The 27,806-nt window shown below is 40.5% G+C and overlaps 1 protein-coding gene across 3 annotated transcripts in view; it reads right to left on the reverse strand.

Annotated features, from left to right (window-relative positions):
• STON2 (stonin 2) overlaps positions 1-27,806 on the reverse strand; it is a 74,429-nt gene that overhangs the window by 40,957 nt on the left and 5,666 nt on the right. For 2 of the 3 annotated variants that reach the window (XM_008629690.2, XM_017728951.1), the window contains 3 exons: positions 17,192-17,400; positions 16,507-16,761; positions 10,077-10,274 (listed from right to left, as the gene is read on the reverse strand). In XM_008629690.2, coding sequence (XP_008627912.1) covers positions 10,077-10,274; positions 16,507-16,761; positions 17,192-17,279 — 541 coding nt within the window. In that variant the 5' untranslated portion in view covers positions 17,280-17,400. Of the gene's footprint in view, positions 1-10,076; positions 10,275-15,317; positions 15,367-16,506; positions 16,762-17,191; positions 17,401-27,806 lie in introns of those variants that run through there. The other variant, XM_017728952.1, reaches the window with a different exon arrangement.

Here is a 27,806-nt window from a genome sequence, read left to right on the forward strand (position 1 = left end):
AAGTAAACATATTGGAGAGGTTACTGTGCTCAGATGAGGAGGGCTGATAAGGTCCCTCCCTAAACTCTGAAAGAACTGACATCTGTAGTTACTGGCATCCCAAGGATTTGAAAGGAATCGATTCAGATGAGAATGGCACTGTACAAATGGAGAAGAGCATATATAGTAACCATATCTTTAAGGGGTAAAAATTGTTCTGGAAAGTACAAGGCTGAAGTCTGACTGTAGTGGTATGCAAGATTTTGGAAGGAAAAATTGAAAAGCATCAGATAATACAGAGGATGAAATCTAACTTTAAAAGAGGTAGTTTGTTCCAGCCAAACCTATGAGGTTTAATCAACAACAAATTTTCTAGATAAAAATGTATTAGAAAAACCATTTAATGTGGTGCCACCTGGGAAGGAGTTAAAATGGAGACTGATACCAATATTAAGATGGCACTAAAAACCAAGCTAAAAGGAAGACAGCCATTGAGTTTTAAGTGAAATATTAGGTTAGAGGAGCTACAAGTAAAATTTCTTGATTAAGTTTACATGATTAACACTATGTTTATCTATATTTTTAAATAATGATCATGGCACAGAAATGAACAGTCTAATGTTATTTGCTGAATACAGACAATTAGGAGGATCTGGGTATATAAAAGAAAATCTGAATGTCATACTGAAAGGAGGGATTCATCTTGAGTGCTGGAGTATCAGAAATAAGAGGAAATGTAGGAAGCAATATAAATTTCACAATCAGACATTTAAGGACAATACATTTGTTATAAGGAAGGAACTAATTAATTACATATGAGAGAAAGTGATCTAGGATATAACAATCAATTTGAATATAGTGCAAGGGTACTTGCCTGATGCACTGGCACAAAAGGAAGTAAGATCCTGGGATGTATCAAGGCAACAGTTCTTGAAGATGGGAAAACTAGTATCTTGGTATCAGGCTGTGGTGAGACCTCAGTCTTGCACAGTTTTGATCACCACATACCCAAAATATTTATTCAAACAGCAATGTGAGCTGAGAAAAGCTTTCTAGGATGAGGAGGAGAATGGAGAACCAGAATACTAAAGAGCTTGTCTCATTCAGTTTAGCAAATGAACACAGAGAGATAATTACCCTGTATAAATATATTAAAGTGCTTACACTGGAGAGGGCAAAAAGCTATTTGAAAGACAATATTGGCACAGGAACACACGGGTAGGAAATGGTCATGAATACATTTACATCAGGGTCCTGGGAAATAGATTCCATTCCTATGATCTTAAGTGAATCATGTTTAAAGCTCTCTGAAATGTCTACATGTGAAAATACAGCAGCTTCAATAAACTGTTGAAAGCCTGTAATGGGCTTGAGAACACGGAGCTACAGGACATATGCTGGCAGGATCTCTAATCTCCTTTTAGACACTAAATTAAATGGCTAGATTTGGAGAGGAGCACACTGAGCTGAAGCTGTTTGGAAATTTTGTTCAGCTGTAAAAGGAATAGCTGGGACATGAGAATCTTGAAAACAGTTTTAGGTGCAAAACCCAGATCTGGACTTCTTCACAAAAAGTACTGAGCACTCTTAATAGTTTTAAAAAATTGAGTCCTAAGTGATAAATTCAAATTAGTCTCCATGAAATATACTGCAGTACCACAAGGGTACTGACAAGTCAATTGGACTGGCATCCATGTGACAAAACCCAGAACTGCAATTCTCATTCTTGCTAACCAAGATCAGAATGAAGAAATAGCATGAAGTCTCCTCTTCCTCTCATGCAATATGCACAGTCATAATGCAAATACCAGTTTATATAGGCAGAGGATTTTGGTCTCATCTCTCAAACATAAGGACACTTAAGACCAAATTGCTTCTAATAACAGATGAGCATGGTTATTAAGTAAGATTCATGTCATAATCTGTGCTCCAGTATTGTATGGTTTGATCAAGGCTAGATGAGGTAAAAACCAGAGATATTGAAGTAAAGACATAAATCAGCAATCTCCCTAGAGTACTGGCATCCAGCTTTGCTCATTTCTGCCTTGAATGGACAGAAAGTGTTACATTTTTTCCCTAACACTGGGGCTGAATAAAAGAAAAAAGGCATCAGTCCTGATAAAAATGGACATTTATCACACGTTTCTAAGTGAGCACGAGAAAATAAGTTGTCAGCATAGAAGCTGAAGGTTTTGGTTAAATGATTCTATCCACTATTCATGTTTTTGACAAATCTGCTTCCCATTTTATCCCACACTGTTCTTTGAGGAGATTACTCTATAACTGATCCCCTACAGGCATTCATCATCACTTTTCCAATTCCTGTGCTGCGTAGTCCAGTGATCCCCTGAGCCTTTCTTATGGTTCAGATGATATCACAGCAACAGAGAAACAAGCAAATCCATGCATTTGGGTATTGCAAAATTTCTCATTCTTACTTGCTCTCTGCTGCTGCCAGCTTTTTCACTGGCTGTTTCACTCTGCCAGTTCCATTCAGCCCCTTCATAATCAGACAGGAAATTCCACACAGAACTGGGATCTCTAATCAAGAGCACATGCAATGATTTACAGCTCATGTTAATTGGTACTAGTGCTGAAGCCTTGCTTGCTTCTCTGCCATGTAGAATCGAGGGTGGGAAATGCCAGTTCTCAGGTGGGTGACTCCTCCCTGCGGTGAATCCCGCTGTGGTTTGGGAGCTGTGGAATTGTGTTCCTTGGGGTGCAGCCAGTGCTGTGGGGCACTGGTTGTGCTGCTGAGCAGCACGGAGCTGGGACAGTGCTTCTCCAGAGCTACTCTATGGCTACAGTGCCATTCCTGCCTCCTGTCAGCAGTACAGCAGCATGCTGCCAGGAACTGAATGCAGCAGGCAAGGGAGGGAATGTCGCTGAAGACTGACACTGATGTTTTCCACTTTGAAAGAGCTGGATGTGGGGAGATATCTTGGTGTTCTTCTCTCCCAGCAGCTTTAAGCTTGGAAGCCACTTAGCATCCTGCAGAATTGCTCCAAACAAACCAAGCTGTTCCTCTGTCGACACAGCCATCACAGATAGCTGTTGCACTTAAGCATTCCATCTCCAATTAAGCATTCCATCTCCAATTAAGCTTTACACTGAAATGTCCTGTCCAGCTGCAAAATCTCCTACTGAACTCCTCGGGCTTATCACATCAGCATGTGGGTTTCTGCATTAGAGAGCAACTGGGGCCAACATAAACACTCTGGCTGAGGAATCACAGCCTTACAAACAGAAATAAAGGGCTTTGTACCACCTAGTCTGCCTCATGGGCCTAAGACAAACTACAAAGCATCTCCTCACATCTATTTTCTCGGGATATTGCCTATATAAAGGGAGATCAGAAGGTCAGTCCTGTGACTGGCCCTGGACTCTCCCTGCTTTCTTTTTAGCTGATCTGACTACATAAAAACATTAGTGAATAGGTGTGAAAAGAGTGGAATCCATCAAGATTACCATGTAGGCTCAGCACTTAGCTCTTCAATAATAAAGATAACCCTGCTACAAGTCCACAGTTACTGTACCGTGCACTTCCGAATAGCCATGAGAACAAAACTCAGCACCTGAACTAGGAGATGCTCCTTTAGCTGTTTGCAGCACAGGGCCAATGACATACACAAGATCAGAACTGATTCTATGCTAGCATGCAGACAAGAAAACACTCAATTAAACAGCAAATTTTATTACATTTTTTAGTATATATCTATTTAGATAAAAACTTTTTAATTAAAACATTTCCAAGCAATAATGAAAATGAGGCTCAGTTCTTTCATGCTGTCACCTTCTCCTCTCATACTTTGCCTCCTCCTTGTCTTAGATTTGGTTTTCTTAGAATGTGGAGGAGCAAGGAAGGACTAATTAATTCACAGGGGTAAGCAGCATAAGACTCAGCCTAGCAGGCATTAGTAGGAGCAGACACTTCTGAGCTTTCTTCTAACTCCTTTTTTACTCTAAGAGCAATGTTAAATCCTGTCCTCCTACACCCTGATATTTCGCATTGTTCCTGAAGAAAAAGCAAGAATCTGATAGTCCTACAGCAGCATCAACCACTCCTTTGGGAGGCAAGGTAACAGAGCAGATAAGTAATCATTGTTATTTTCTGGGGCATAGTTGAGGCAGATATTGAACCTTTTGAAGTTAGCAGACTACATTTAGCCCCACAAGAGCTGGCAGAGCTGAGCTCAGTGACATCTCAAATTTGCTTTAAGTGTTATCACTAGGAGAATCCTTTCTAAAAATGAAGTTTTAAAGGGATGGAAATGGCTGAACAGGGGCTAACTTTGCTGCAGTTGATGCTAATCAGGACGATATTATGCAAGTATTTTCTCAGGATATGGTAGTATTATAGAATGGCTTGGGTTGGAAACGACCTTAAAGATCATCTTGTTTCAACCCCCCTGCCATGAGCAGGGACACCTTCCACTAGACCAGGTTGCTCCAAGCCCCACCCAGCCTGGCCCTGAACAGTTCCAGGGATGGGGCATCCACAGCTTCTCTGGGCAATCTCTTCCAGTGCCTCACCACCCCCACAGTAAAGTTTCTTCCATATTGCCAGTTCATGTTGAGCTTCTCATCCACCAACACCCCCACATCCTTTTCCTCAGGGCCGCTCTCAATGCATTCTCTGCACAGCCTGCATTGTGCTGTATATTTCAAACTGAATTTAGGGGTTTGGTGCAGAAATGACTGGGTGAGGTTCTTTGGCCTGAGACATGCAGGAGGCCCGACTGGACAATAATAATGATAGCACAGTCTTCCTTTCTGACCTTAAAGTCTATGACTCAGATGACTGCACACCAAGATTATTTTGTAATTCTCTCTACTGAATTGATAGAAAGAAACCTTTGTTTATTGTTGTACCTGTTCTTTCCCCATTCTAACACTTCCCTCTTTCTCCTGGCAGATTTTCTGTGCCTTCCTTCCTGCCATAAGGAGGGACTGAGACAGTAACTCTGGTCCACTGCTTTTAACTGCAGTCTTCATCAGAGCATGACTGTCAGTCTATATGGCAAAAGCCATTTCTATTTCACCTAGGTCCAGCTTGCACAACCAAGCTGCAGGCTTCCCCACTGAAGAACAGGGATGAGGACTGAACACTACTGCAGAGGTCATTGGGATACTGTGGCCAGGAAGCTTTGAAGAGTAGCTAATTCCCAGTACACAGGTCTACTTTGGGATCACAGCACTTCTACTGCTATGAATTATCTAGACCTAGCTTCCCAGATCTGCCCTGTATTAATCTTAAAGAAGCTAAAAATGCTTCAGAAAAATATGGGATGACAACTACGATATGAAACTCCTGAATTGCTAGTTGGTATTGGACATGAAGAATAAAAAAACCCCTGCCTCTGGTGCTGAATTTAGCTCTTACAGGTTGGAGTTGTTTAAGAGTATATTTTAGGTGCTATTTGTTCATGGTACTCTGGAGTCCCCTCCTCCTTGAAGCAAGGGTTGGATGTTCCTCTCTGCAGCCTCTCCAGCTGGCTTTGGCAGGCTCTCATGTGCAAGTTTTTCATGAGTCTGGAACTGGGACACCAACACAAGCTGGTTAGTAGTTACACAGCATAACTGAAGTGCAGTTCTGGATGCAAGGTGGTAATCATCAGCATATGTAATTTTCCCCCTTTCCCTGGTAATTAACATGGAATAACTTCAGAGCTTGTAGCCTGTTTCTGACATTCAGTGCAACCACATTGCATGGCTATATAATCTGTTCAAAGCTGCTTGTTTGAAACTCACAGAACACCATTCTTGCCATCATCATATCAGGATTCAGTATCTAGCTGGCTGCAGTTACAGAAGAAATGCATGTAAGAAAACTACTGCAGAAAAGCATTAGGAAAAGGTTTGAAAAGTTACTACTTGCCCTCTATTACCTTCAAGAGATAGCTGGAGCTGAGCTTGTCAGAATTGCCATTTCCAGGTTTTGAAACAGAAGCACCAGAACCCCCTTAAACCATGTGTTTTACTTTGAAAATAACAACATTCTCAGAATTAATTTCTTGTGCTATTTATTAACTGTCTGGATTTTGAGAAGTTAGGGGTCACATACACAACTTTCTATCTCCAAACATGCAGATGTTCTCAGAAAATAATAACATAGCAATTTCCTCAGTATCCCAGTAGTCCCAGAGATTCAGGAGAGTGCCAAAGAGAACAACTGGTCAGCAAATTGAACTGTTAACATCAAATGTGGCTTAGCTGCAGCTTTGCTAAGATATGAACCACAACAGAAACAACACAACTAGCAATGATGCACCTAAAACTGCTATGAGGAAACTTATGCCTACACACAGACATACACATACTTTATTATATGACTTTATTATATAATACAGATAGATTCTATTATATATTCTATTAAATTTGTAATAGAATATAGTTTATAATCGATGTAAATATAGATATTATCTTCTTTATTATATACATACTGACCATATATAAGTATTTATATTTTGTATACAATTTAATTTCAATTTATATTAATAAAATTATTTTAAAGAAGAATGGTGAAATGCAGAAATATAAATCAAGTTGTTAGGGTATTTGGGCACAACCTCAGAACAGATCTCGGTGCTTCCAGATCTATAACCACAGTTACAAGAAGGCCTCTCCCTTGCTCCTCTGACTCGCAGATATTTGGCCTTTTCTGAAAGCTGAGACAGGCATCTGCTACAGAAGGAACAAATACTTGTATTGTATCAGTAACAGAGATGTCCTGTGTTACTTATCTTGCAGAGCACAGCACAAAGGCCAAAAGTTCCCACTTCTTTTCATGCTCATTGATCCAAGCTGAGCGACACGGCGAGGCATGGTAAGAACTCTGAGGCAAGGGGCCACTTCACCAGCACCAAACACAGCTTCACACACACTGAAACCCCGGCTGTTGCAAAGTGCTTGCTGTTGCAACCATGTAAACATGCCCACGTTAAATGGACAGTCTGCTATCACCTGACCCACATTTATTGGCTAGCTGCTGCAGGCTAAAGAGCCCCTCATGCTGACAAAGATGAGGGCAATATAAAAGGCTTCTTGGTGCCAGAGTTCAAACAAGCATAGGCAATGAAGTGCAGCATCTCTCAGCTGCACTTTGATAGAAAAGCAAATCTTTTTCAGTTCTGCTCATGCAACATTTACCTTCACCACTGTGAACATTGCTGCCTTTACATGATATCACTCTGCTTATCCCAACTCCATCAGTCGGGAGGTTTTCTGCAGTCCCCTGTAGCAAGGGTAGACTTTCAGGTTGGGATCATTTAAGTCTCTCTCATCTTTTTCAGATATTCTCAGATATCTTCCTAAGCCATATCGTGCATAAACACATGCATTACATAAAGCTCAGGCCCATAAGTTTTACACTCAAATCTTGTGTCAGTTGTGAAAAAGTTAATTCCCAAACAATTTTACCTGCTTAGACACCAAGATGCACATTCTTATGGCTGGGACTTGTCTCTGTGTAGGCCTGCAGTCAGACCTACCTCAGGCTTTCATCTGCTCCCACACAAAACCCTGTGCCCTGAACTATCACAGGCAGTTGGTGTTTAAGCATTTTGCATGCAGGATAAATTCAAGACAAATGGTGAAATTATGGAACAGAGTATCCTTTCATCCTGTTCAGGCAATAAAAATTCACCATGGCTAAAACAGTTATTTCACTTAGCATCTGACCACAGAGTGGAATTTTTCATGCTTTTCTCAACACTAAGTTTTTCCCACTTGAAACAGTATTAAACCCAGACTATTTTATAGACCTGATTCTTCACCATCACGAAGTAGATCAAACATTGATTACTTATTTTCATAGGGTTTTTCAGCAGTGAAATTAGTCTGATATTTTTTTCCCTTCAGCAAGCTTGACCTTGGAATCAACATCCTGGCTAACAGTCAAGGTGACTTCATCATCACACAGAGCACGAGGATTCCTCTCTTTGCCTTCATGGCAAAAATACATGCCATTTCATTGCCTTGATGGAGCCTTCAAACTTCACTAGAGCCTGAGGCGGCCAGTCTTCTGAGGGGAGAAATGCAAATCAAATGCTTGAATCAAGTCAGGTTTAAAGAACTGAATTTCTGGAGAGGGGCAGAGAGGAAGGAGAGAAGAAATTGATCACACATTTTTTGTCCACTGTGATGGTGGGATGATGGTGGACTGAACAGAAAAGCAGCAAGAACTGTACAACAATTCCATGGCCACTGGGTCCTCAACTTCCCCACTTCCACAAACCTTCCTCATGCCAGCAGCCAGCTCAGCGAGTGGGCTGTGAGGCATGCCAGGAACAGGACAAACATGCACTTTGTTCATGCTGCCCTTTTGCAAACTCCACACCTGGTGATAGGAAGACTCAATGTACTATTTCATACTTCAAGTACCAGTACCTCTAAGGTACTGGAAGTGTATCTTATGTTTTAGGTATCTTATGTTTTAACTAATAGCACAGCCTTGCTTTATCTTACCTACTTTTTTACTTCAAAAATTTTTAAGGTGACTGGAATGTGTTTTTGTACTCATCTTGCTAATAAATATGTCAGTTTGTGACTGACTGAGAAAGAACTAGTAAGAAGGTTGCACACAAAGCTTTTACTGAAGTATCAACTTCACTTTGGGCCATATATAGGACATAAAGTCCCATATGTGTGCCAGGCATATACAGCAGCCCTTTTGTCTTTGACTTTCCTATATGATGCAAAGTTACATATGGACTGGGCATCCCTCATTTCCTTCGCTCAGATGGAGACAGCCCCAGTGACAGCAGCCTACAACAAATCAACAAAACAGAAATATCCAGCACATACTATGTCTTGCCTATTCTACCTTTCTACCAAAAAGTGGTTTCCAAACGCAGAGGTACAGAGAAGCAGTGTTCTAAAATAAAAATGGTCACACAGATTTGTGGTAACTTCATTGTTTGAAAAAAAGAAATAGCTCTACTTATCCAAAGTAACTACTACTTCTCCACAAATCCTTTGTCTAAAGTACTGAGCCAGCACCTACCATGTTGCTGTTTATAAACTTGCCCAGAAGTCTAACCCAGCTTCACTGAACCACCAAATAATACTCTTTGCAGGTGTTACATGTATATATTTCTTATGGAAGGGACATTTGACTTCAGCAAGGCTTAGGAAGCCCATTCTCACAAAACAGATCTTATTTCCAACATATTTTTACATTCACCACCTGAGAGAAAACACATTAAATATCTCCCAGGTCTGAGCTATCAAGACACTAGGGAATCAATTTTCATCACCAAACTGGCTAGCTACTGACCTTCCTCAGCTTGGGTTGAACAGCTTCCAACATACTGCAGGTGCTTCCTCCTGGAGCTGTGTATTGACTTTTTGTGTCCTGACATGTCAGCTTTTTTTATGCACTGTGAAAGTCAGCTTTGTCATTCAGGAGTTTCCATTCTCCATGGCATGACTGGCACCACTCTGCTTTATTTCTCCTGCTTCAGAGATTACCCAGAGTACAACTGAGGAGCAAAGAGCTACAATGCCATGTAGCATACCTTTCCACAATCAGGATTGTATCTGAATAGAGCCCTACAAGGTCAGATATAAGATCCTTAAATGGTTAAACTCTGCTAGTGAACCATCCTATGTCATGTCTTACACTCTCTCTGCATTACTGTTCAGTAACAGCGCAAAGCACAATGCGAAGAACGCATCCAGCAAACTGGATCTGTGTCTTGGCACTCACTGAAACAGAGAGGGCCATGCAAAGCTGGGCCTGCCTCAGCTCAATACAATGTTAAGAAAATTTCTGCATGGAAATTCAGGAAAGGCATCCAGCTTCTCCCACAACATACTAGTTCCCAGATCAGCTTAAGCTGATGTGGCACGTGAAAACCAAGTCTATCAACAGGTACATAGTCGCATTTGGCTCTAACTTCAGGAGCCTGCACATGTCAGGCATGTGTAAAATCCAAGTGTGATTTTTTTGGAATTGGAGTAGAACAAAATGTTAGTCTGCCTAATCCTTGAGTTTGTTCTGCTTTGGATCCATTCCCTGAATGGCTCAGTTCTGAACAGTGAGTTTGAGTAGCATCAAAAGGATCGAGATGGAAGCTTGAAGGCTTCCCTCTTACCAGCTGAATCTGCTGCAGATGTTCTACCACTGGTCAAGTCCTCGGTATTAAGTGACTGCAGGTCTGTGTAGGAGGGGGCAATGCTTGGGCTGCTGGTGTCCTCTGAGTTGGTTGTCCAGCTGCTCTCTGAGGCACGGGCTTGCCTCTCAGAAGAGTTGGAAGAAGGGGAAGTCCAGCTGGGTGCTTTTGATGCAGACACTGATTGCAGAAAACAGGTATTGGTTAGAGACATATAGGGCAATCTACCCAAAGATCACAACTATTCCAAAGACATGCTAGATCAGTGTACTGAGGCTCTGTAAATATAAATTCCAACATCCACAGCAACACAATTATTTCATAACAAACACAGAGCAACTTAACCAGTGCCAGGCACTGTTAACCTCCAGCAGTACTCAGCTATCTTGCCTTAGATCCCATACTGCTGGTAGCCATATGCTTTCCTGTTGCTCAAGTATTGGAGAAGCTGTGACTTTTCAGAACAAAATTTCATGTTTCTCACACTGCTGACAAGACCTGAATATGTCTGTTGAGAAACACAGAGGAGTTTTTACAGTACCACAGATTTTTTTAAAGTGGTTTTATTATACTTAATTAAGCATTCCCTATTTGTGACACCCACTCAAATGCAGTCATCAACTCAGGAACGTTCCACATGTAGGGGTAGCATAAAAACAACCAGAAATTGACCTATTGATGTGCACTACGAACAGCTTTTGTTTTTGAACATGCGGAATGGAGAGCCCCAATCAGAATACACTACATAACATTTCTGCTCAGTGTAGACCAAAAATCCTGTTCTACTCATTTGCCAGACTTGCATGTCAAACAGTTAAGTCCTGCCTAACCACCCCCTCAAGTTCAGAACACAGTCATACACATCCACTGCTGTGAGTCTGTATTGTGTACTCTTTCTATTGCATACTCTTTGCCCACAACATCACTTGAATGGTAGGAACAATGGATGACTCTAGTGAGGAAATAATACTAATAAAAAGAAAGTTATGGTTAAAGAGTCTTCCTGAACTATGGAAAACTGTACAGGTAGAGACTAGTTCTAATTTAATATCAGCATAATAGCTATTTTCTAAGTTAGTACCTCTATATTTAGCTGTTACACCAACAGAGATCCTCATGCACCCCAAATCTTGCAGTTACTGAACAACTGCTGACACAGAGATTCTCTTCTCAGCGTGTAATAAATAAACAACCCTTACTAGGTTGACAGAATTTTGGAAAAAAAAGAAAAATTAACGTTAAAGAAGATTTATCTCTCTCCATCCAAGTGATGTGATGGGGCACTGCCTCATTATGGAAACCTTGTTGTGCGCGCAGACGGAATATCCTAACAGTGCTCTCTGCCTTGCCTCTTGAGAAGTGTGAATTTATTTTGTATCTCTGCACTGACGGCTTCAGGTAAGCAGGCACTGGTATTTTTACATGTGTACAGCTGTGAGCCTACATACTGAGAGGCTTCTGAGTAGAGTCATCCCTAAGGATGAGGAGCTGAAAGTCAGATCTGTCTCCTTATTGCACAGGTTGACAGCTGTTGTGTTAGACAGACAACCAAAGCCCACCCCTCCTCCCTCCAGGAACTGTGCACTGCTGTGCTTGATGCCTGTAGAGAAAGGATGATGAATGTGTGATTATAATGTCAGTCCCGCTCTCAGTCCTTTTGTTAAACATGGCATGAGGAAAAAGCCATCCTTAAAATTTCACCTGAAATTGCTTTGACAGACAGCACCTTATTTGGATGTAGAGGACAAGCTGAAAAACTGAGCTCTGTATGTGGATCACTAACAAGAGCCAAGTTTATTTTAAAGTGTGCTTTATATCCTAGAAACTGTGGAATTATTCTATTAAAAAAAGATCTTAGATTTGCAGTATTTTTTTGTTTTAAGTCAGTCACAGCAATATGAAAAACAGGCTAATTTAGAACCATGTAAGATATAACAACTTATATACTGCCAACTAGTTTTGTGCTTTCCAAAACCAATTTTTATCTAATATGGTGACTGACTGGACTAGTGTTGCCAAATACTTCTATTTAAGGGCAAACTAATTTTATTCCAGGTAAATTGGGCCATCTTGAACAAATAGAATAGTTTGGTTTTTTTCTAAAAAGAGTCTTGTACTTTGGGAAATCAAAACCACCGACAGCTTTTTCTGCAACAGGTGTTCTTTAAATTCTTACTACAGTCAACTTCTACCTGTGACTGTTCTAGGTTCCCCAAAACTAACCCTTGAAACTAGCAAAAGTGTATTTTCCCCTATGCTGAGCCAAAAGGCTATTTAGCAATCTCAAAAAGCAAGACAAGCAAAAGTAAACATCTACACATGTTTAAGATCTTTCTCCAGATGCTTCTGCTGCTGCTTTTCAGATTCCTGGAAGTACTGCAGCCAAATTCCTACATGAGGCAGGGCTTTTTTGTAAAAATTTTGAATTCAGTCTCTAATGCCAATAGTTGGAGAGTCAGAGCCTTTCTGTTGCAGGAATTTCTCAGAAGTCTGTTTGTGTTGAAAGACCAGTGCCAGAACTATCCCTAAAATGCAAATTCTGTAGCATGTGTTGGATACTGAAAATCAACTCATTGTTTCCCAGACCAAAAAATGTTTCCTTCAACATGCATTTTACTTTTCTTGACATCTTTGTTCTTAAAACAATGGATTGGTTTTTAATATGCAGATTTACCTTGAAGCATTAATTCCTCTTTAGTGTTTTGAGGACCTGTTCCTTGATCCCTACACTGTATTACAATAAACCATGTTGGTGTAATTTCCTTTCTTATTACATAGGACTTCAAATTTTTCTGATTTTAGGATAGCATCACAGTTTCTAGTGACAGGTGTAGTTTCTGGCTGCGGATCTTGTGTTGCAAATATTGCCCACTTTCAGAGAGAACAGCACAAAGTAGTTAAGCTCAGATATGCTGTTGGATAGCCTCTCAAGAGGCATGGTAGGAGTCCAAGTTATTTGAGCCATTTAAAACCAGACAAAGCTCTTGGGAAGAAGTGAGACTGGCTGTGTGTGTAGGATGGATGATGTAACAGATCTTGCCTTAGTCTAATTTTGGTGCTCTGCTGAATACCTCATTGAATTGAAGAGTGCAGCTAACACTGACAGAATATGAGACTGTGAGCCAGAGGCCCATTGTGTAACAAATGCAAATGTTTTGTCACCCGCTGGCTGTGATCATTTACAGATTGTGTAGTGTTCATGATAGGAGCATTTCGGTCAGCCTAAAAATCTCATTTTTCACTTTGGGAGCAACAGTTTGACTAGGCTGATAATAACCATAACAAAAATCAAATTTCTTCTTTTCACAGCAAAAGGAAAACAGAGAAGAGGTCACCACAATACATCATTTCTGTGACTAAATAATTCTGTAGCCTCACCCAAGAATTTTTGCTGCTCAAGGAGAAATCCACATGATTTGGCAGCTGTCAGTTAACTATACATAAAGCCCAAATGCAGAAATATTTTGAAACAAACATTTTGCTTAGCATTTACTCTGCCTGAACCTGGTAGAAGGAAGGGTTTACAAGAACATCCTAAATAAAGATAGTTCTCACTGTGAGGCTTACTATGGGCGCTTTTCATTTCTGTACCTCAGATTTTGACCTTTCTTCTCATCTTCCATATTCTTTGCCTGTTTGTTCAGCCCTGTTTCTTGCCATCAATCCCCCTGATCTCTGCTCCCCCAGTAATGTCTTCACTTTTCCCAAAACAACAAGGGTTCAGCATTAGCCTTGGTTTTCTTTCAAATTTATTTCCTATAGGACAACCACTACATTCTAGCTGTCTTTATTGTCTTGCTATTTTTTTAGACTCTGAGCAGTTTGGGACAAATATTTGGTTTTGGGGAAACCTGCACCAAAATACTGTAGCCCTAATGTCAGAGTAAGACAGCATCTCTCTCTCCTAGGACCCATCCTCTTTGCTCTCACGGCACTCTGGAAATCCCACTTTCCAAGCCCTTTTCAAAATGTGTTTCCAGGCAGCCTGGCCATCAGCCTGGGTAATTATCTAGTCAGCTGAGCAGCTGCTCAAGCAGGGACAGACAGACAGACGATTTCCCAACAGCGCTGGAGCCCTGACAGGAACGCGACCGGAGGTGCTGAGCCTCCAGGACGTTGCTCTTCACAGCTGCCTGCACAGGAAGCAGATTTCAAATGTGTCCATCCTTCTCACACCAATCCTTCTGTTTGTACTCGGCCTTTATACTCTTCCCCCCCTGCCACCGCCCCAGTCTGGGTATTGGCTATTGTTCTTATGCAGAACGTTTGCTACTGGAAATGAATAATTACTGTCACCACGGGCTTTCCACGGAGTGTGTCAGCATACACAACGTCTCCAGCTTTGCTGCCGCCCACAGAAACAATCGTGATCTGCACAATAATGGAGAATAACTAGGCTGAAGTTTACCCTACCTCTTGTTGTCAAATGTCCCTCAAAGCAAAGGGCCAGAAACAAAGAGCTGTCATTTCTTCTTCCCTTTAGAGGCTGTCAGCTGCACTGGTCTGGCCATTTATCATACGCGGTCCAGAATAAGAGTGGGACCAGCTCATAAGCAAGCATTTTAAAATATCCTTAGGAAACACCTCCTCAGGATTCCTATATAGTTCATAGAATAAAAGCTTCCCATGCAAGAATTACATGGAGTACATCCTGGTCTGACTGCTAGGGGAACAACCCTCCTCCATTAATCTCAGTCAGATGCCAAAGTTAGCGTGTAACTATCCTCCCTCAGTGACATGGATCACACAGGACAAGCCTCTACAGGGGCACAAATGAGTGTCTTCAAAACTGCAATGCTTTTGGAAAGTCTATTATACTCTCCTCATCTCGATATCCTAGACCTCTGCCTACAGACTAGTATCCCCTGTGACTGAAAACACACACCAAGAGGCAGTGCTTTTGCTAAGCACATAACTTAACATTGGGCCACATCCCTCTACGCGTAGGACATCAAGTAATATACCATAAAATTCATTTTATGGAAGTCTCTTTCTTACGATTAGCTTTATTAAGGTTGAGCAAAGATTTTTATTTTTCGTTTAAGAAGGTGCATTTATGAGTTTTTCAGTTAACAAGGATATAACAACATTAGGAAGGAAATACCAAGTCAGAGCAACCAACAGCCCCATTTAAAAAAGTATGTGGCTGTATGAGTAAGCATAAGGATCACATAGCCATGAAACTAGAGAGAGAGGTAGAGCACCTCAGTTTTACATACTTACACTTCATGGGTGCTCTTCCTTCTCTCCACATCACAAGGATCAACAAGTATTTACAACTAAGAACCAACAAATAAATATCAACATAAGAAAATCAGAGAAATATCTTGTAGCCTGAAGATTCTCCTACTTCTGTACAAAGGTCTAACCACTGTCTCAAAAGGACTAGTCTGTAGGACCTATCAAAAGAGCAGATGGAAAACCAGATGGGGTTTACCCAAAACCCAATCTAAAGCTGACAATCCAAGTTTTCTGACAGAAGTATTATTCATGTTACAAGGAATATCTGAAGGACTCAGTGAGCAGAGGAAAGCTATAACTCTTTAAACTGTTTTAATAATTAGCAATCATAAAGTGGAATTAATAAGAGATAATCTCACTGTAAACATGAAAAAGTAAACTATTATTTTCTTGGGCAATTACTCCACAACCTCCTGCAAGGAAGGACAGAAGTCTGTTCATGCAGAAAAGCAAGAAGCTCTTATAGCCACATCAGTTAGCGTAAGCTGATGAGGCAAGCCAGAGGATGTGCATGCATGTTTAAAGTATGTCAGAAAGAACTGCTACATCTGAAGAAAAGTGTACACAGTGCTGGAATTAAGGTAAACTTCTGTTGTCTTTGGAATTCTGCAGCTGCTAAATCATAGCATCAAAAGACAGCAGAAAGTACCAATGAGCACTAGCACAACAGTTATTGGTATCAATAAGCTTCTGGCAAAAAAAATATGGGAACTATGAGCAGGTAAAGACTATGATCAAGAGGTGATCACCATTCTTTCAGCTCCAGATTACAGAGGCAAATATGGCTCAGACTTTTTTGATGGCTGTTCATACCTCTATATAAGAAATGTCACTACTGAAAACACTTCTATGCTCTTTCCCCATGAATGCATTTTGGCAATCTCCAAGACCTAGTCAAGACACAGGTAGAGCGAATCACAGAAGGCTTTCATTTTCTTTACAAAAAGAAAATATTTCTTGTTCAATCCAGAAGAATAGTGCGAGCCCTTTTTGAAACTCTGATAACATTAATTGGGTTAAAATAGTACAAACAGTACAGTACAAACAGTACTGTACAAACTACTCAAAGTACAACTTTGAGAAGCCAAAGAACAAGAAAAAAATATCTTGTATGCTCTCATTGTACTTTGTTATCTTACTGGAGCAGACCTTTTCATTGCTTTTGCCTCACCTGTTTGGGGGTGGGTTGATGAAGCACTGGTCCACGATGCCTCTTCAAACTGAACCCAAGCACTGATGGATGATGACAGATCAGTGCTTGGACACACATGGTTACCAAGCACAGCAGAATCCACCTTGGGTTGGTCAGGTGCCTCTTCCAGTGCTGTGCGGAAAAGGTCTTGAAATTCTCCATTTGCATTGTGGTACTCTCCTGAGGATGTGTCTGAGGAATGAAAACATTTCACTGGAGGATCCCCAGTGCTACCTAAAATAGAGACAACATAGAAAGATTTACAGGATTGACCATTATTTCATTGCTTTTTATTGAAACATCTAAAATTTGCCATTAAATGTAGGAAATTTTCCTCCACCTAATGCAGTTTTTCATTAACACTGGGAAGTCTTGCACTTGATTATAACAGGTGAGATTTCCTCCATGGTTGGTTGGATACTGTCTTCCATTTTGAAGGAAAGCTCCGAAACCTGTAGTAGATCTACATTACATCACATGAGGAGGGTAATTTGCCTTTTTGACCCAAATTCTCCTATTCCATAGGGGTAACAGGAGATAATTCAATCTCTGCACAAACTGCTTCCATGTAAAAGGCAAGCTCTCTAATGTTAGATATATGACAGTAGTTGGTCTAAATCAAGCAAAGAAAGTCTCAAGTTTCAAAGAAAATCACAAAGCTTACCTCGTGGGTTAACAGGGAGGAGCAGCTCATCGGTGAAGGACACCCACTCAGACTGGTGGGAGGCAATGACACTTGTCAGAGATGTCATATTTGCAGCAGGTCACTCATCTTCACTTGGGGATTGTAAGGAGGAGGAAGCCGAATGGGAGAGGTACGGTGAAGATGAGCCAGTAGAGGGAAACACCTCCTCTGCACTTTCTTTTCAAGTGCTGTTAAGACAAGAAAGAAGATGATGTCTTTTTAGAAAATGAAATGGGAGAAACTACTGCCACAGTTTTTTATAATGTACAATGTTAAAGCAATTTATGTACCACAGTCACAGTACTGTCAAACCACTACTGCCTTTGAGACAGGAATGGCACCCGTGTCTAGGGGAGGGCTACACTTGAGCAACTCCTTAATATAAAGCAACTGAGGGTCTCCAAACATCTTCATGTTACAACAGTCCAGCACCAAAACCAGTATTTTAGTCCTTACTCAAGGGGCCATGCCTTTCATAATCCCAGCAAGAGCAGATGAGGAGATTCTCCCAGGTTTAGCAAATTTTGATTATGATGCAACTTAATCCCTTCTCCAAGCTGTCAACATGTCTTTGCCCACCTTACTGCTTACAATGTCTAATCCCTCTCCAGAGCAAGCAATAAATTGTATGTTTCATTATCAAAAACATTTATGTAGCTGGTTCTGGAATGAAGATGAGTGGCCAATGACTGTTACCATGGTCTGCGTACAGAGAGATGCCCTCTCATCAAGCTGCACTTTCAACTCTGCTGCTTGACTGGAACTTCACATTTTAATTTTGAAAACCATCTTAGACCTTGTCTGGAGTTAAGCATGATTTTGCTGTAGGTCAGCAAATGTTTTCACAGATGTGGCAACTGAATTTAGTAGGGCCTCCAATGGTATGCACCCCACAAAGATCTGGGAATCTGCTAAATGGAATGGAGCACTGCCAAGTGCTCTGGTTGTTCGCTAGTAATTGGCAGGGTCAGGTCCAGGCAGAGAAATTCTCTCTGACAGGCACCCATGACCACCTCAGATTTGCAAACCACTTCAAAACTCTCAGAAGACTCCTCCTAGGGAAGTACGCTAATTCTGTCCCCAATTTTCTCAAGCATTGAAGCTCTTGTTGCCATGGTACTGAAGTACTTGAAAATACTGAAGCTCACACACTTGACTATTTGAAAGCGCTTTAAGCAGCATTTCTTGGCCTCCTGTCTGTCACCTAACTAAAGGGCTTTTCAGGGTGAAACTTCACATTAGTGTACAGGAACAGATACCTCACTGAGACTTCTCTTCACCCTGTATTAACAACAATTGGGCCTAAAAAACAGACGTATTTAAATGCATTCAATCTTTAAGTATTTTCTGAAGGAGGCAGATCATCAAATAGCTTCCAATATGATTATTCTACTCAGGGCCACAAGGTCATTTGTCTGCTGAAGGCAGATCAGCAATCCAGAAAGGGCTGAAAACTTCAAAAGTTTGGAAGTCACCAACCTGCCTGACAACTAGAGAGAATTCATGTTCAGTGTCTGAAGATTAATCTTTTTGAGCAGAATTGAATGCAAAATGTACAATTTCCTGCAAACACAAAAAAGGATTCTTGGAGATAATCCTGATGGTTAAGTGCAACCTGCCATAAGACTGATCCCCTAGCCACAGACTTTCCAGAGCCTATGGCACCCTGACAAGTCACCCTGCATATTTTTCCCTTCTTACACAACCAATTCCCTCCTGCAGGAGGAACAGCAGCGCTTGAGCCCTTCTTCCTCCACTGCCATGGCAGGACGCCTGTCTCCATGCAGTGTGGGCAGGTACATTTGCCTGCCTTGCACAACATATCTTTTGGATACTGTTAATAGAAACTACAAAGCTAAACATAGAGGCAAGCTAAGAGAAAAAAAAAAAATCAGATGTTTAGGGTCACTTGGATGCCATATGAGGGAAGGAGAGGATGACCTTGGCATCTTGTTTTCCTCATGTGACCAATTAAGCTATTTGTTTTGGGCTTGTTTAAATATCTGTAACTAAGTTTTCTTTTCCCAGACAACTGGATACTGACCTGCCCTTTCTCCTGGAAAAGTCCTGACAGAAGCATGAAGTGGCAGGAAATGAAAAAAGAAAACAGTTTAGCTTGCTCTTGATGCACAGAGACTGCAGTAGAGCTCTTTTTTTTTTTTTTTTTTTTTTTTTAATTTCAAGGGGAAAAAAGATATGAAAGGAGGCAAGAAAATGGAATGTTTCAGGTGTGCAGATATATGGGAGAATTATACCACTATTTTAAGATGGATTTCCTCTAGAACCCTACTGCCCTGTGACAACCATAATTCTTAAAATCCATTTACTACCAGAGAGAAAAACTAGCACTTCAAAATGGACAGTGAGGTCTATAAGCCCAGAAAAGCATCAGAATACTGTGCATTGAAGGTTATACAACTTCCCCATGACTGGAATTTTCTAGAGATTTCCTAGTTTGGTAAATGAAAGAGACTGTGCTGACTTATCAGGGTTATCACACCTGCAGCCTGAAAGAGAGGAAAGGCAGTCTGAGCAGCTAATAACTTCAAAGATATTCAGAATAGAGGCATTTTGAGGATGCATATGTTAGGTTAAAAAAAAAAAAGAAAACTATAGACTTTTGCATTCTTTCAACATTCACAAAAAAGCCTCAATCCCTCCCCTTGACCTAAATGCCTGTACAGAATTATGAATCATGTATAGCTAATACCTGTGCAGACTGTGTGGAAAAAATACTTCATCCACAAATTATTTTTCACCTCTCATTCCCTCTCCAAAATCCTCCTTAGAGAAAGACCTAAGCCCATCCCACTGTGAACCAATGAGCCTCAGCCAGCCCAATACCAGTGCCACTGTGCATTCAGTTAACACAACGATGCTGCCATTAGCAGAACTACTACAGAGGTAGTAATTGGCACCTCCAGAAGAACCATCTGAATTGTGGATAAACCTGCATCCTCTCCATAGCAAAGCAGTCAGCACCACTATTTAAACACTGCAGCAAGTACTCTGCAAGTGAATTTCAGAGTGCTCCTTCCTGTTCTTCAGACTTCTCAAACATCTCTGGTTATTCGTAGAGGAATTAATTTTGGAGCCTACAAGGACTAAGAACAAATAAATCCTTTAAACTCCAAGTGAGCTACAGTTAAAGCAAAAGTTCATGCTGCACAGCCCAAACAAGAGCAGATGGAAACACATTTCTTGGAGCAAGATATTACCAGGCCAGACCAGCATTATTTCTCTCTACATGAACAGGATTGTTTAGATTGTTACTTCTGGATTTGTGCAATTATGTGCACTAAGCTTTTGGTGCTGAACTGGTTTAAAAAAAAAGTAAGCTAATTTATCAGATTTTTGGTAAAAAATTGTGAATTAGAAGTTTGCTTGTTTATTTGATACTATCACACAGTAAATACAAAGTAAAGCAGATGTTATACCTGCTCACCCCAATGATTCTTACCATCAATTCCAAGGCAGTGACTTGACCATGAGGCAGAAAAAACCCTCTAAGAAGCTGAAATTTCTGCTTCAGGTGTCCCTTTTTCACATTACAGTTTCACCGTGGTGCATGTAAATCTGACTGACAAGTAGGTGACAGTTATTTCATTTTCCAAAAGGTAGAGATCATAGAGCTGGAAAAAAACTCCTTGTCTCTTTAGTCCTCCTAGTGTTTTGATAAACCCCATTACACAAGTCCTTTTTAAAACTGATGAAGGTTCATTCTAAAATGACAAAACTGCTTTGGTAACTACAAGCCTCTCATTTCAAAACTACGTAAATTCAGTCTACAGCCATTCCTTCTTGTGACATGATTACCCATCTGTCCTTTTGTACAAGTCCCCCCTAGCAACAGATGAAAAGGGGTATCATTGTTCCTCTCCCTTTATCTTGGTACATCAAAAACATGTATTTGAGAAAGACACATAATTATCCTGTGCCAGAAGTGTGACACCCAGCACGTTGTACAATGAGCCCTCACTTTACACACTGTGGGAGTACAAACACCAACAGTAGTAATGTTGATATGGAGAAATGCTTGTGGCTTTTATTGAGGTTTAGAAGTATCAGAAATATCTGTAATGGAATTCAGAAGTATCCGTAATTGCATGATGTTTTTGTAAACATTCCGTTCAAAGTATTTAATTACTCATGTGCTTGCACAGTAAACTCGAACACTGTTTCTCAGTAGATTTCAACTCTCCTTAGAAGAAACAGCTCAGCACAATTAATATTTTTAAGCACTAAGGGTCATTTCTCCAATTGCTTCAAGTTACATCCATATGATGCAGGCTGCAGTTGGCTCTCTGATCACTACCCAGAGTTACTAGGTTACAGTTATATGGGAAAATAGGAAAAAAAATCAGAATAAAAATACTGAGAATGAAATTCAGTTGTTTGCTTTCTTGTTTTCCAAATCCAGTATCAATAGGAAGCTTGTGCTAAGTGTATAGACTCTAAATATATTGCCTTACAGTAATGGCAACACTATTGAAAAAAAATCCTGTAATCCATACAGCAATACTGTTTCTCTTGCTTATACATTCCCTTACAATCCCAGGAACTGAAACATTAACTGGTTACAGTAGTTTGCATTTGGTTTTGTAGGAGACCATTAAGGGAAAACAACTAGACAAGCTGTTAAATTCCACACAGCAGAGAAAAGAAACTACGCCAAAGGGACAGTAAGGAAAGGAAAGACTCTGACCAGGGCTTTTCTCGTAACAATCAAGCTTCTCTCCCACCAGGAAAGCCTCAAGGAAAAATAAGTAATTTTATCTTGACCATGTGTTTGGCAAACCTGTACAGATGAAACAATTCTAGTAGCATGAACTGAGGAATGATTGCTGCCTTGGGCAAATTTCCAAGTGAGAAAGAGCTCATGGCTCTTCCTCTCGGCTTGGCCTGTAACAAACACTGACCATCAGCACATCATGATCTGAATAATAAACAAACTCCAAATTGGAACTCTGTTCTTGAGCATCAAAACCAAGTCCCAAGTACTTCAAGGTGCAACGGCATAAAGAAAACACAGTGCTAAACAACAGGAAAAAAACAAAACAATGAACTTGAGAAACCCAGTGAAACAAAGGAACTGGACTTGGATATCATTCTTACTGATAAAAATAATTTTACCAACCTCTGCCTAAATGCCTGAGGTAAGATTACCTTATGAATGACCTAGATGATGACAGGAATAAAATCATATCTGGTTGAGTATTGTATTTTTAATATTGACAATATTTTCTCCATGTATACAGCCCCACCAGCTTGTAAATTGCCCTGAGCAAGTCTCTGGTAAAACTCTGTTTTAGATCTCAGACCAGTTTTACCTACTCTGATATATGCTTTTATATGAGTTCAGATGTAGCTTAACAAGTTCAGTCACTATCTGGTGCATTTAACACTCACACAAAAGCTGTCAATATGAAAGGAAGAATTAGGGCCCCAAGGGAGACATGCCTTATGAAACTCCTGCAGCCTCTCTGGAAGAAAGGATGGCTTTTCCCGTTATGGATTATACCAAAGTGAATAGTAACAAGAGTCTTGACAGTGCTGTGTCTGCAGAGCCTGGGCAAATCTACCTTGTCCCATTACAAGGTAGGTCATTACTACTGTCTCCTGGTGATTTTAGACAGAGATGGAGTGGGGCAGAGTGTGGCACTAAAGGTGACATCTGGCACATTGAATGACAGAAGAGCAGATTGGGGGTCTTCCTGAGCCCAGGGCCCAGTGCAGCCACACTAATGACCATTCCCAATTAGTCCAACAGCTATGAAGTGATCTGCCTAAATCCACACTGCAAGTCCATGGCAGAAGCAGCGTTAAAGCTGAGGTGACCTGGAATGACCTTATTTTCTCCAGCACAACCAGCACACATAAAACCATATGCCACAAACACACATCCCAACTTTCCTGGAAGCTCACATTTCAGTGACAGTAAGAGAGGAGAGTCTGTACAGGATGCAGTGGTAAGAAAGTCATAAGCATCTCCCTCAGGAATATTTGCGTCAAGGCTAACATCTGAAAGGTCAACAGCTGCTGTTTTCCCTAACATCTCGTCCTGTTTCCCCCACACAAAATTTTACCTGCCACAGAAGCTCCTCTGTTTTCCACAGAGAGAGAGAAGACATGTAAGATGCCCTCCTGCAGGCAATACCAGCAAATTTAGGCAGTTCAGAAGGCAATAATATCTCTCCTTCTGTCAAGGCCATGCCTCAGAAATACTTCATGGATTCTGGATGCCTCATAATGAGAGACAGGGATTCAAAGTCTGATGCTGGAGAAAAATTGTACAGCCTCCTCTATTACTTGTACTTCTAAAAACTTGAGAAATGTACAAAGACACTGTAGAAGACCAGCAGTGCAAAACAGAATAGGAATTTTTAATTTTTAAAAAAAAGTTATTTTTACGATTAGAAGTAATATACAGCAGGCAAAAACCAAGGGAGGATGTGAGACAAAATGTTTGACAGTGATAATTCACATCACCAGTCACATCAGGAAAACAGAAGTTCTGCATTTCAGGACTTTCAATATAGTTCACTCTGGGTACATGATTCCTTCAAAGTGTAACTGAAGCTTCCAGGCATGTAATTGCATGGGAACTTGAAGGACAACTTCCCAAACTGCCAACCTTTCAACTCAAACTAGAATCTGAGGCAACAATTAGTCAAATGCTTCTCTTACCATATAGAGCAACAGTGCAATAAAACTAGACTGGGACAAGATTACAGGAAAGAGGCAATGTGTCAATTTGTTTAGCAGAACATTTACATCTCTAAAATCTGGCACTTTTATTCCCCCAGGCAGTATTGTACAAACAGGAGAAAAAATAGAAGAAAAACCACTAATTTCAGGTTTTTCTTCCCAAAGACTAGAATAGCTCAGATCAGGTTTTACTTTGTTCAGCAAAATTCTGTTGGTAGTAACAGTAGGCAACAGGAAATCTAAATGCAGTAAGGGAGGAGAGGTTGCTAACATTCCCTTTGGTGAGGGTGAGTACATGGTCCTTACTACTCTTCCTTGTTTTCTCAAGGCCTCCACAGGGCAGAAGTCAAAAGCAGCATCCTGATCCCAGACTTCCACACCTGCCCATTGCATGTGACACAGATTTTTCTCTGCTTCAGGATGGTGAATTTGCAGTAGACACAACTATTGCATGACACAATACTATAAAACTGATGCTCCAATCCACAGTATGTGCAGGGAACTGGGTTTAAAAATTGATTTATTCTTTCAAACCTCAAAAAGTTTACATACAAGGAACGTGTTTCAAAAGAAAATTCCCACTGAGCAACGTAGTTTGAACATCTGATATTGATGCTTTTGTATGTTCTTATTTAAATTCTGCACAGACGAGCTACCCAGATGTATTCCATTTACCAAACCCTCCAAAAGTTCCTGTACTTTATTTGCTGTTGTGATGATTATCCAAGTAGTTTTTTGAAGTTATCTCACTATTGCAAAAGGCATAATGTTCTACAATTAATCCCTCTAGAACCAACTATGCCATCGCAGCCTGACATCACTCAAGACAGCCATCAAGAAGTAAACACAGATAATAAAATCCTATCTACCTGTCCTTCTTCTATACTGGGACTAATGACAAAAGAAACAGGGAAGTAAGTGATCACAAGTTTACTGGAATATCATGCTGGATGATAAACACTCTTTTAGAAAACACACAACCTGGCTTGTGTGAAATGCCATCCTGTTCTGACAGATATTAACTTTCTAGCACTGCTTATATGCACTGCAACAAATTACTGCATTTCAAGTATTCACTGTACAACTCAAAAACTGATCCTGCTTCCATCAGTAAAAGGAGAGCCAGCAGAATTCCCCCTGTGCCTCAAGTTTCAACTGCACAAACGAAACGAGGGCTTTATTTTCTGATTACAAATAAGTTAAATGCTAGAAGATGGGTGACAACATCTTCACTGAAGATGGTGGGTATATGTGTTTGCCATCAATCAGTATCAGTTAAACTCTCATTTTGACTAAGAAAGCTAGGGGAAGAGGAAAAAAAAAACCCAAACCAAAAAAAAATCCAAGAAAGAAAGAACTCAAGCCCTCAAACACTAGCCACATTCAAGACAAGAGAGGAACTGAATTCTGTAGACAGAGAAGCTTCACTGGAAGCTGTATGCCTACACAGAGGATGGGCATTGATCTGTCTGAGCTGTGAGTACGCACAGAACAGGAGAACAGATTCAGAGTGAGAGAAAAACACAGAATCCAACTGCGAAAGCATCAGGAAGACAAGGACTATTGAGGAAGTGATGCAGCCCTGAATGAAAGCAAAGAAGTTTTCTTGTGCTGAATGTTGGCTCGAAAGGGGGATTAGGAACACTGAGAAAGTCATCTTCTGTTCAAACCTTCTCTGTATTTCCATATAGCTAACAACTATTATATGTAAATAATTTCTATGTAATTGTACTTCTATGTGACATCTTTTGTAACTTCTAATCTGTATCGGCACAACCCTTCCAAGGAAAAGAATTAAACAGGGATTTTTGTTATAAAGGAGATCCTTCTCAATTGTTATAGATAAAGGCAACATTAAAATGTGAAATTGTCTCCCAGTTTAAGGAAACCCTGCTTGATTATTTAAAGCCAGGCAAAGTTCTGGAAGAGATGTCACAGGGAACAAGCTTGCTCTAGCAGAAAATTCTTTCGATGATCCAACCAGTCTTTGCTCATTTCCAGTGTCTGAAGAGTCAAATGCAACTTAATGTGATGCCAGGACACTGCAGCCCTTCAGGGCAACCCATAAACATCATGTTTGTTGTCACTCTCTATTTTAGACAGCCTAAATATAGGCCCATTAGACTTGGTGTTTCTATTCCTTTAGCATGGCTACTCCTGTTTCAAGAGAATGAAAAACAACTCTAGAAAAAAAATGCTTGTGCAAAGATTGAATTTAAAGGTACCCAGTATTTTATACAACATTGCCAAAAAATTTATCTGAAGTAGAAACAAAGTTCTTGACAAGTCATATTCATACACAGTACAAAAGAATATGTTTGCAATGGTACTGTCTAATGCATTTGTGTCCAATTGTATTTGTTTAGTTGTCAAAACATAAGAATGCATGGTATACTAGCATGATGTAGAACAGAGGGTATGAGAAAATCCTTCATTTTTTCTTGTTTGGTTTTATTGAGGTTTTGGGTTGTTTAGTTTTTACTAACACACACTAATAAGTGGTACTCTATGGTAGTACCCCGATGATAATGCCTGTGAGACAGCAGGCAACCTCGTGCATTCCAAAAGAGGAATTACTGTCAAAGTAAACTGTCAGAACTGGAATAGCAGGGAACAGTGCATACTGGGTGCATGACACAGCTGTGCAGACACCCTAGGGGAGGTCCCCGGAGACCAAACCCCTTGCTGGGGAAGCTTCTGCAGTGGCACCTTCTTGTATGCCTGGCTTGAGCCAGTGGGACACAAGTGCTGTAGGTGTGTGTACATGCACAGGTTACACAGAACCAAAAGTAAGACCACTGTTTATAGGTGCATGGAAAAAGATAATCTCCAGTTTCCACACAGACATAGGAATGTGGTTCAATCTTTTGAAATTCCATGTTTTGAGGAGAGAGAATAATTTAGTTGGATACACCAAATCAATACTCAGAAAAAAAAGAAAGAAAGAAGAAACAAAAAGAGAAAGGGAAAAGCAGATAAATGTACAGCAAGACACTTCCCTGTTCTTTCCTGTGCAAAAAATTAATGCTTCAGTTTCAAATAGCTGACTTATTTTATCATTTCATCATAGAATCAAAATGTTAAAGCTTGAAAAGGACCTTCAAGATCATCTAGTTCCAACGCCCTGCCATGTGCAGGGACACCTTATCCAACCTTGAACACTGCCAGGGTTGGGGCATCCACAACTTCCCTGGGCAACCTTGCAGTGCAGAATTTCCTCCTAATGTCTAACCTACATTTCCCCTCTTTCAGTTTGTACCCACTATGCCTTGTCGTATCACTACAGTTCCTAATGAAGAGGAAATCATGTAAAGTTTAACTGCAGCAGGTGACCAGCCATTCTATATAGTTAGAACTGTGCTCTCCTACATTATGCATGTGGAAACTTACAGAGTACAATGAGAGTCCCATGGTATGACAAGTGAAGTCATTAACATATTCCAACTCTCAGGTGAGCTTGGGTAATGCAGTATCCCAGATTTTTAGGACAAGAATTTAATTCACGTTCCATTTCTGAGTGCTGTCAGATATTCTGTAACTTTCTTCTTTCTGGTTAATGCATGACCTCTTCTGCATTATGCAAGTGCTTTAGTAGAGCAACTGTGTAAAAAAACCCAACAAAATATAAAATCAGAAGTCACTAAAGAAACTCCAAGGCTCCTTTTCCATCCAAGCCATCACAAGTTTAAGACAGGTTTATTGTTGCCTTGAAAACTCTAGCGTGTAGTCAGGAAAACAAAGAAAAAAGTTATGAAGACTTCACTCACTTCATCGAACAAAACAATGTAAAGCACTGTAGATGGATGCTGGGCACTCAGGTCATACCAGCAAGGCCTTTCTCCATTAAAAGGTTTGGAATCTGAATACCCTGCCTGTGCAACCCCTC

Source organism: Corvus brachyrhynchos, unplaced genomic scaffold (genome assembly GCF_000691975.1).
Source record: "Corvus brachyrhynchos isolate BGI_N302 unplaced genomic scaffold, ASM69197v1 scaffold1, whole genome shotgun sequence".
Taxonomy (NCBI): Eukaryota; Metazoa; Chordata; class Aves; order Passeriformes; family Corvidae; genus Corvus; species Corvus brachyrhynchos.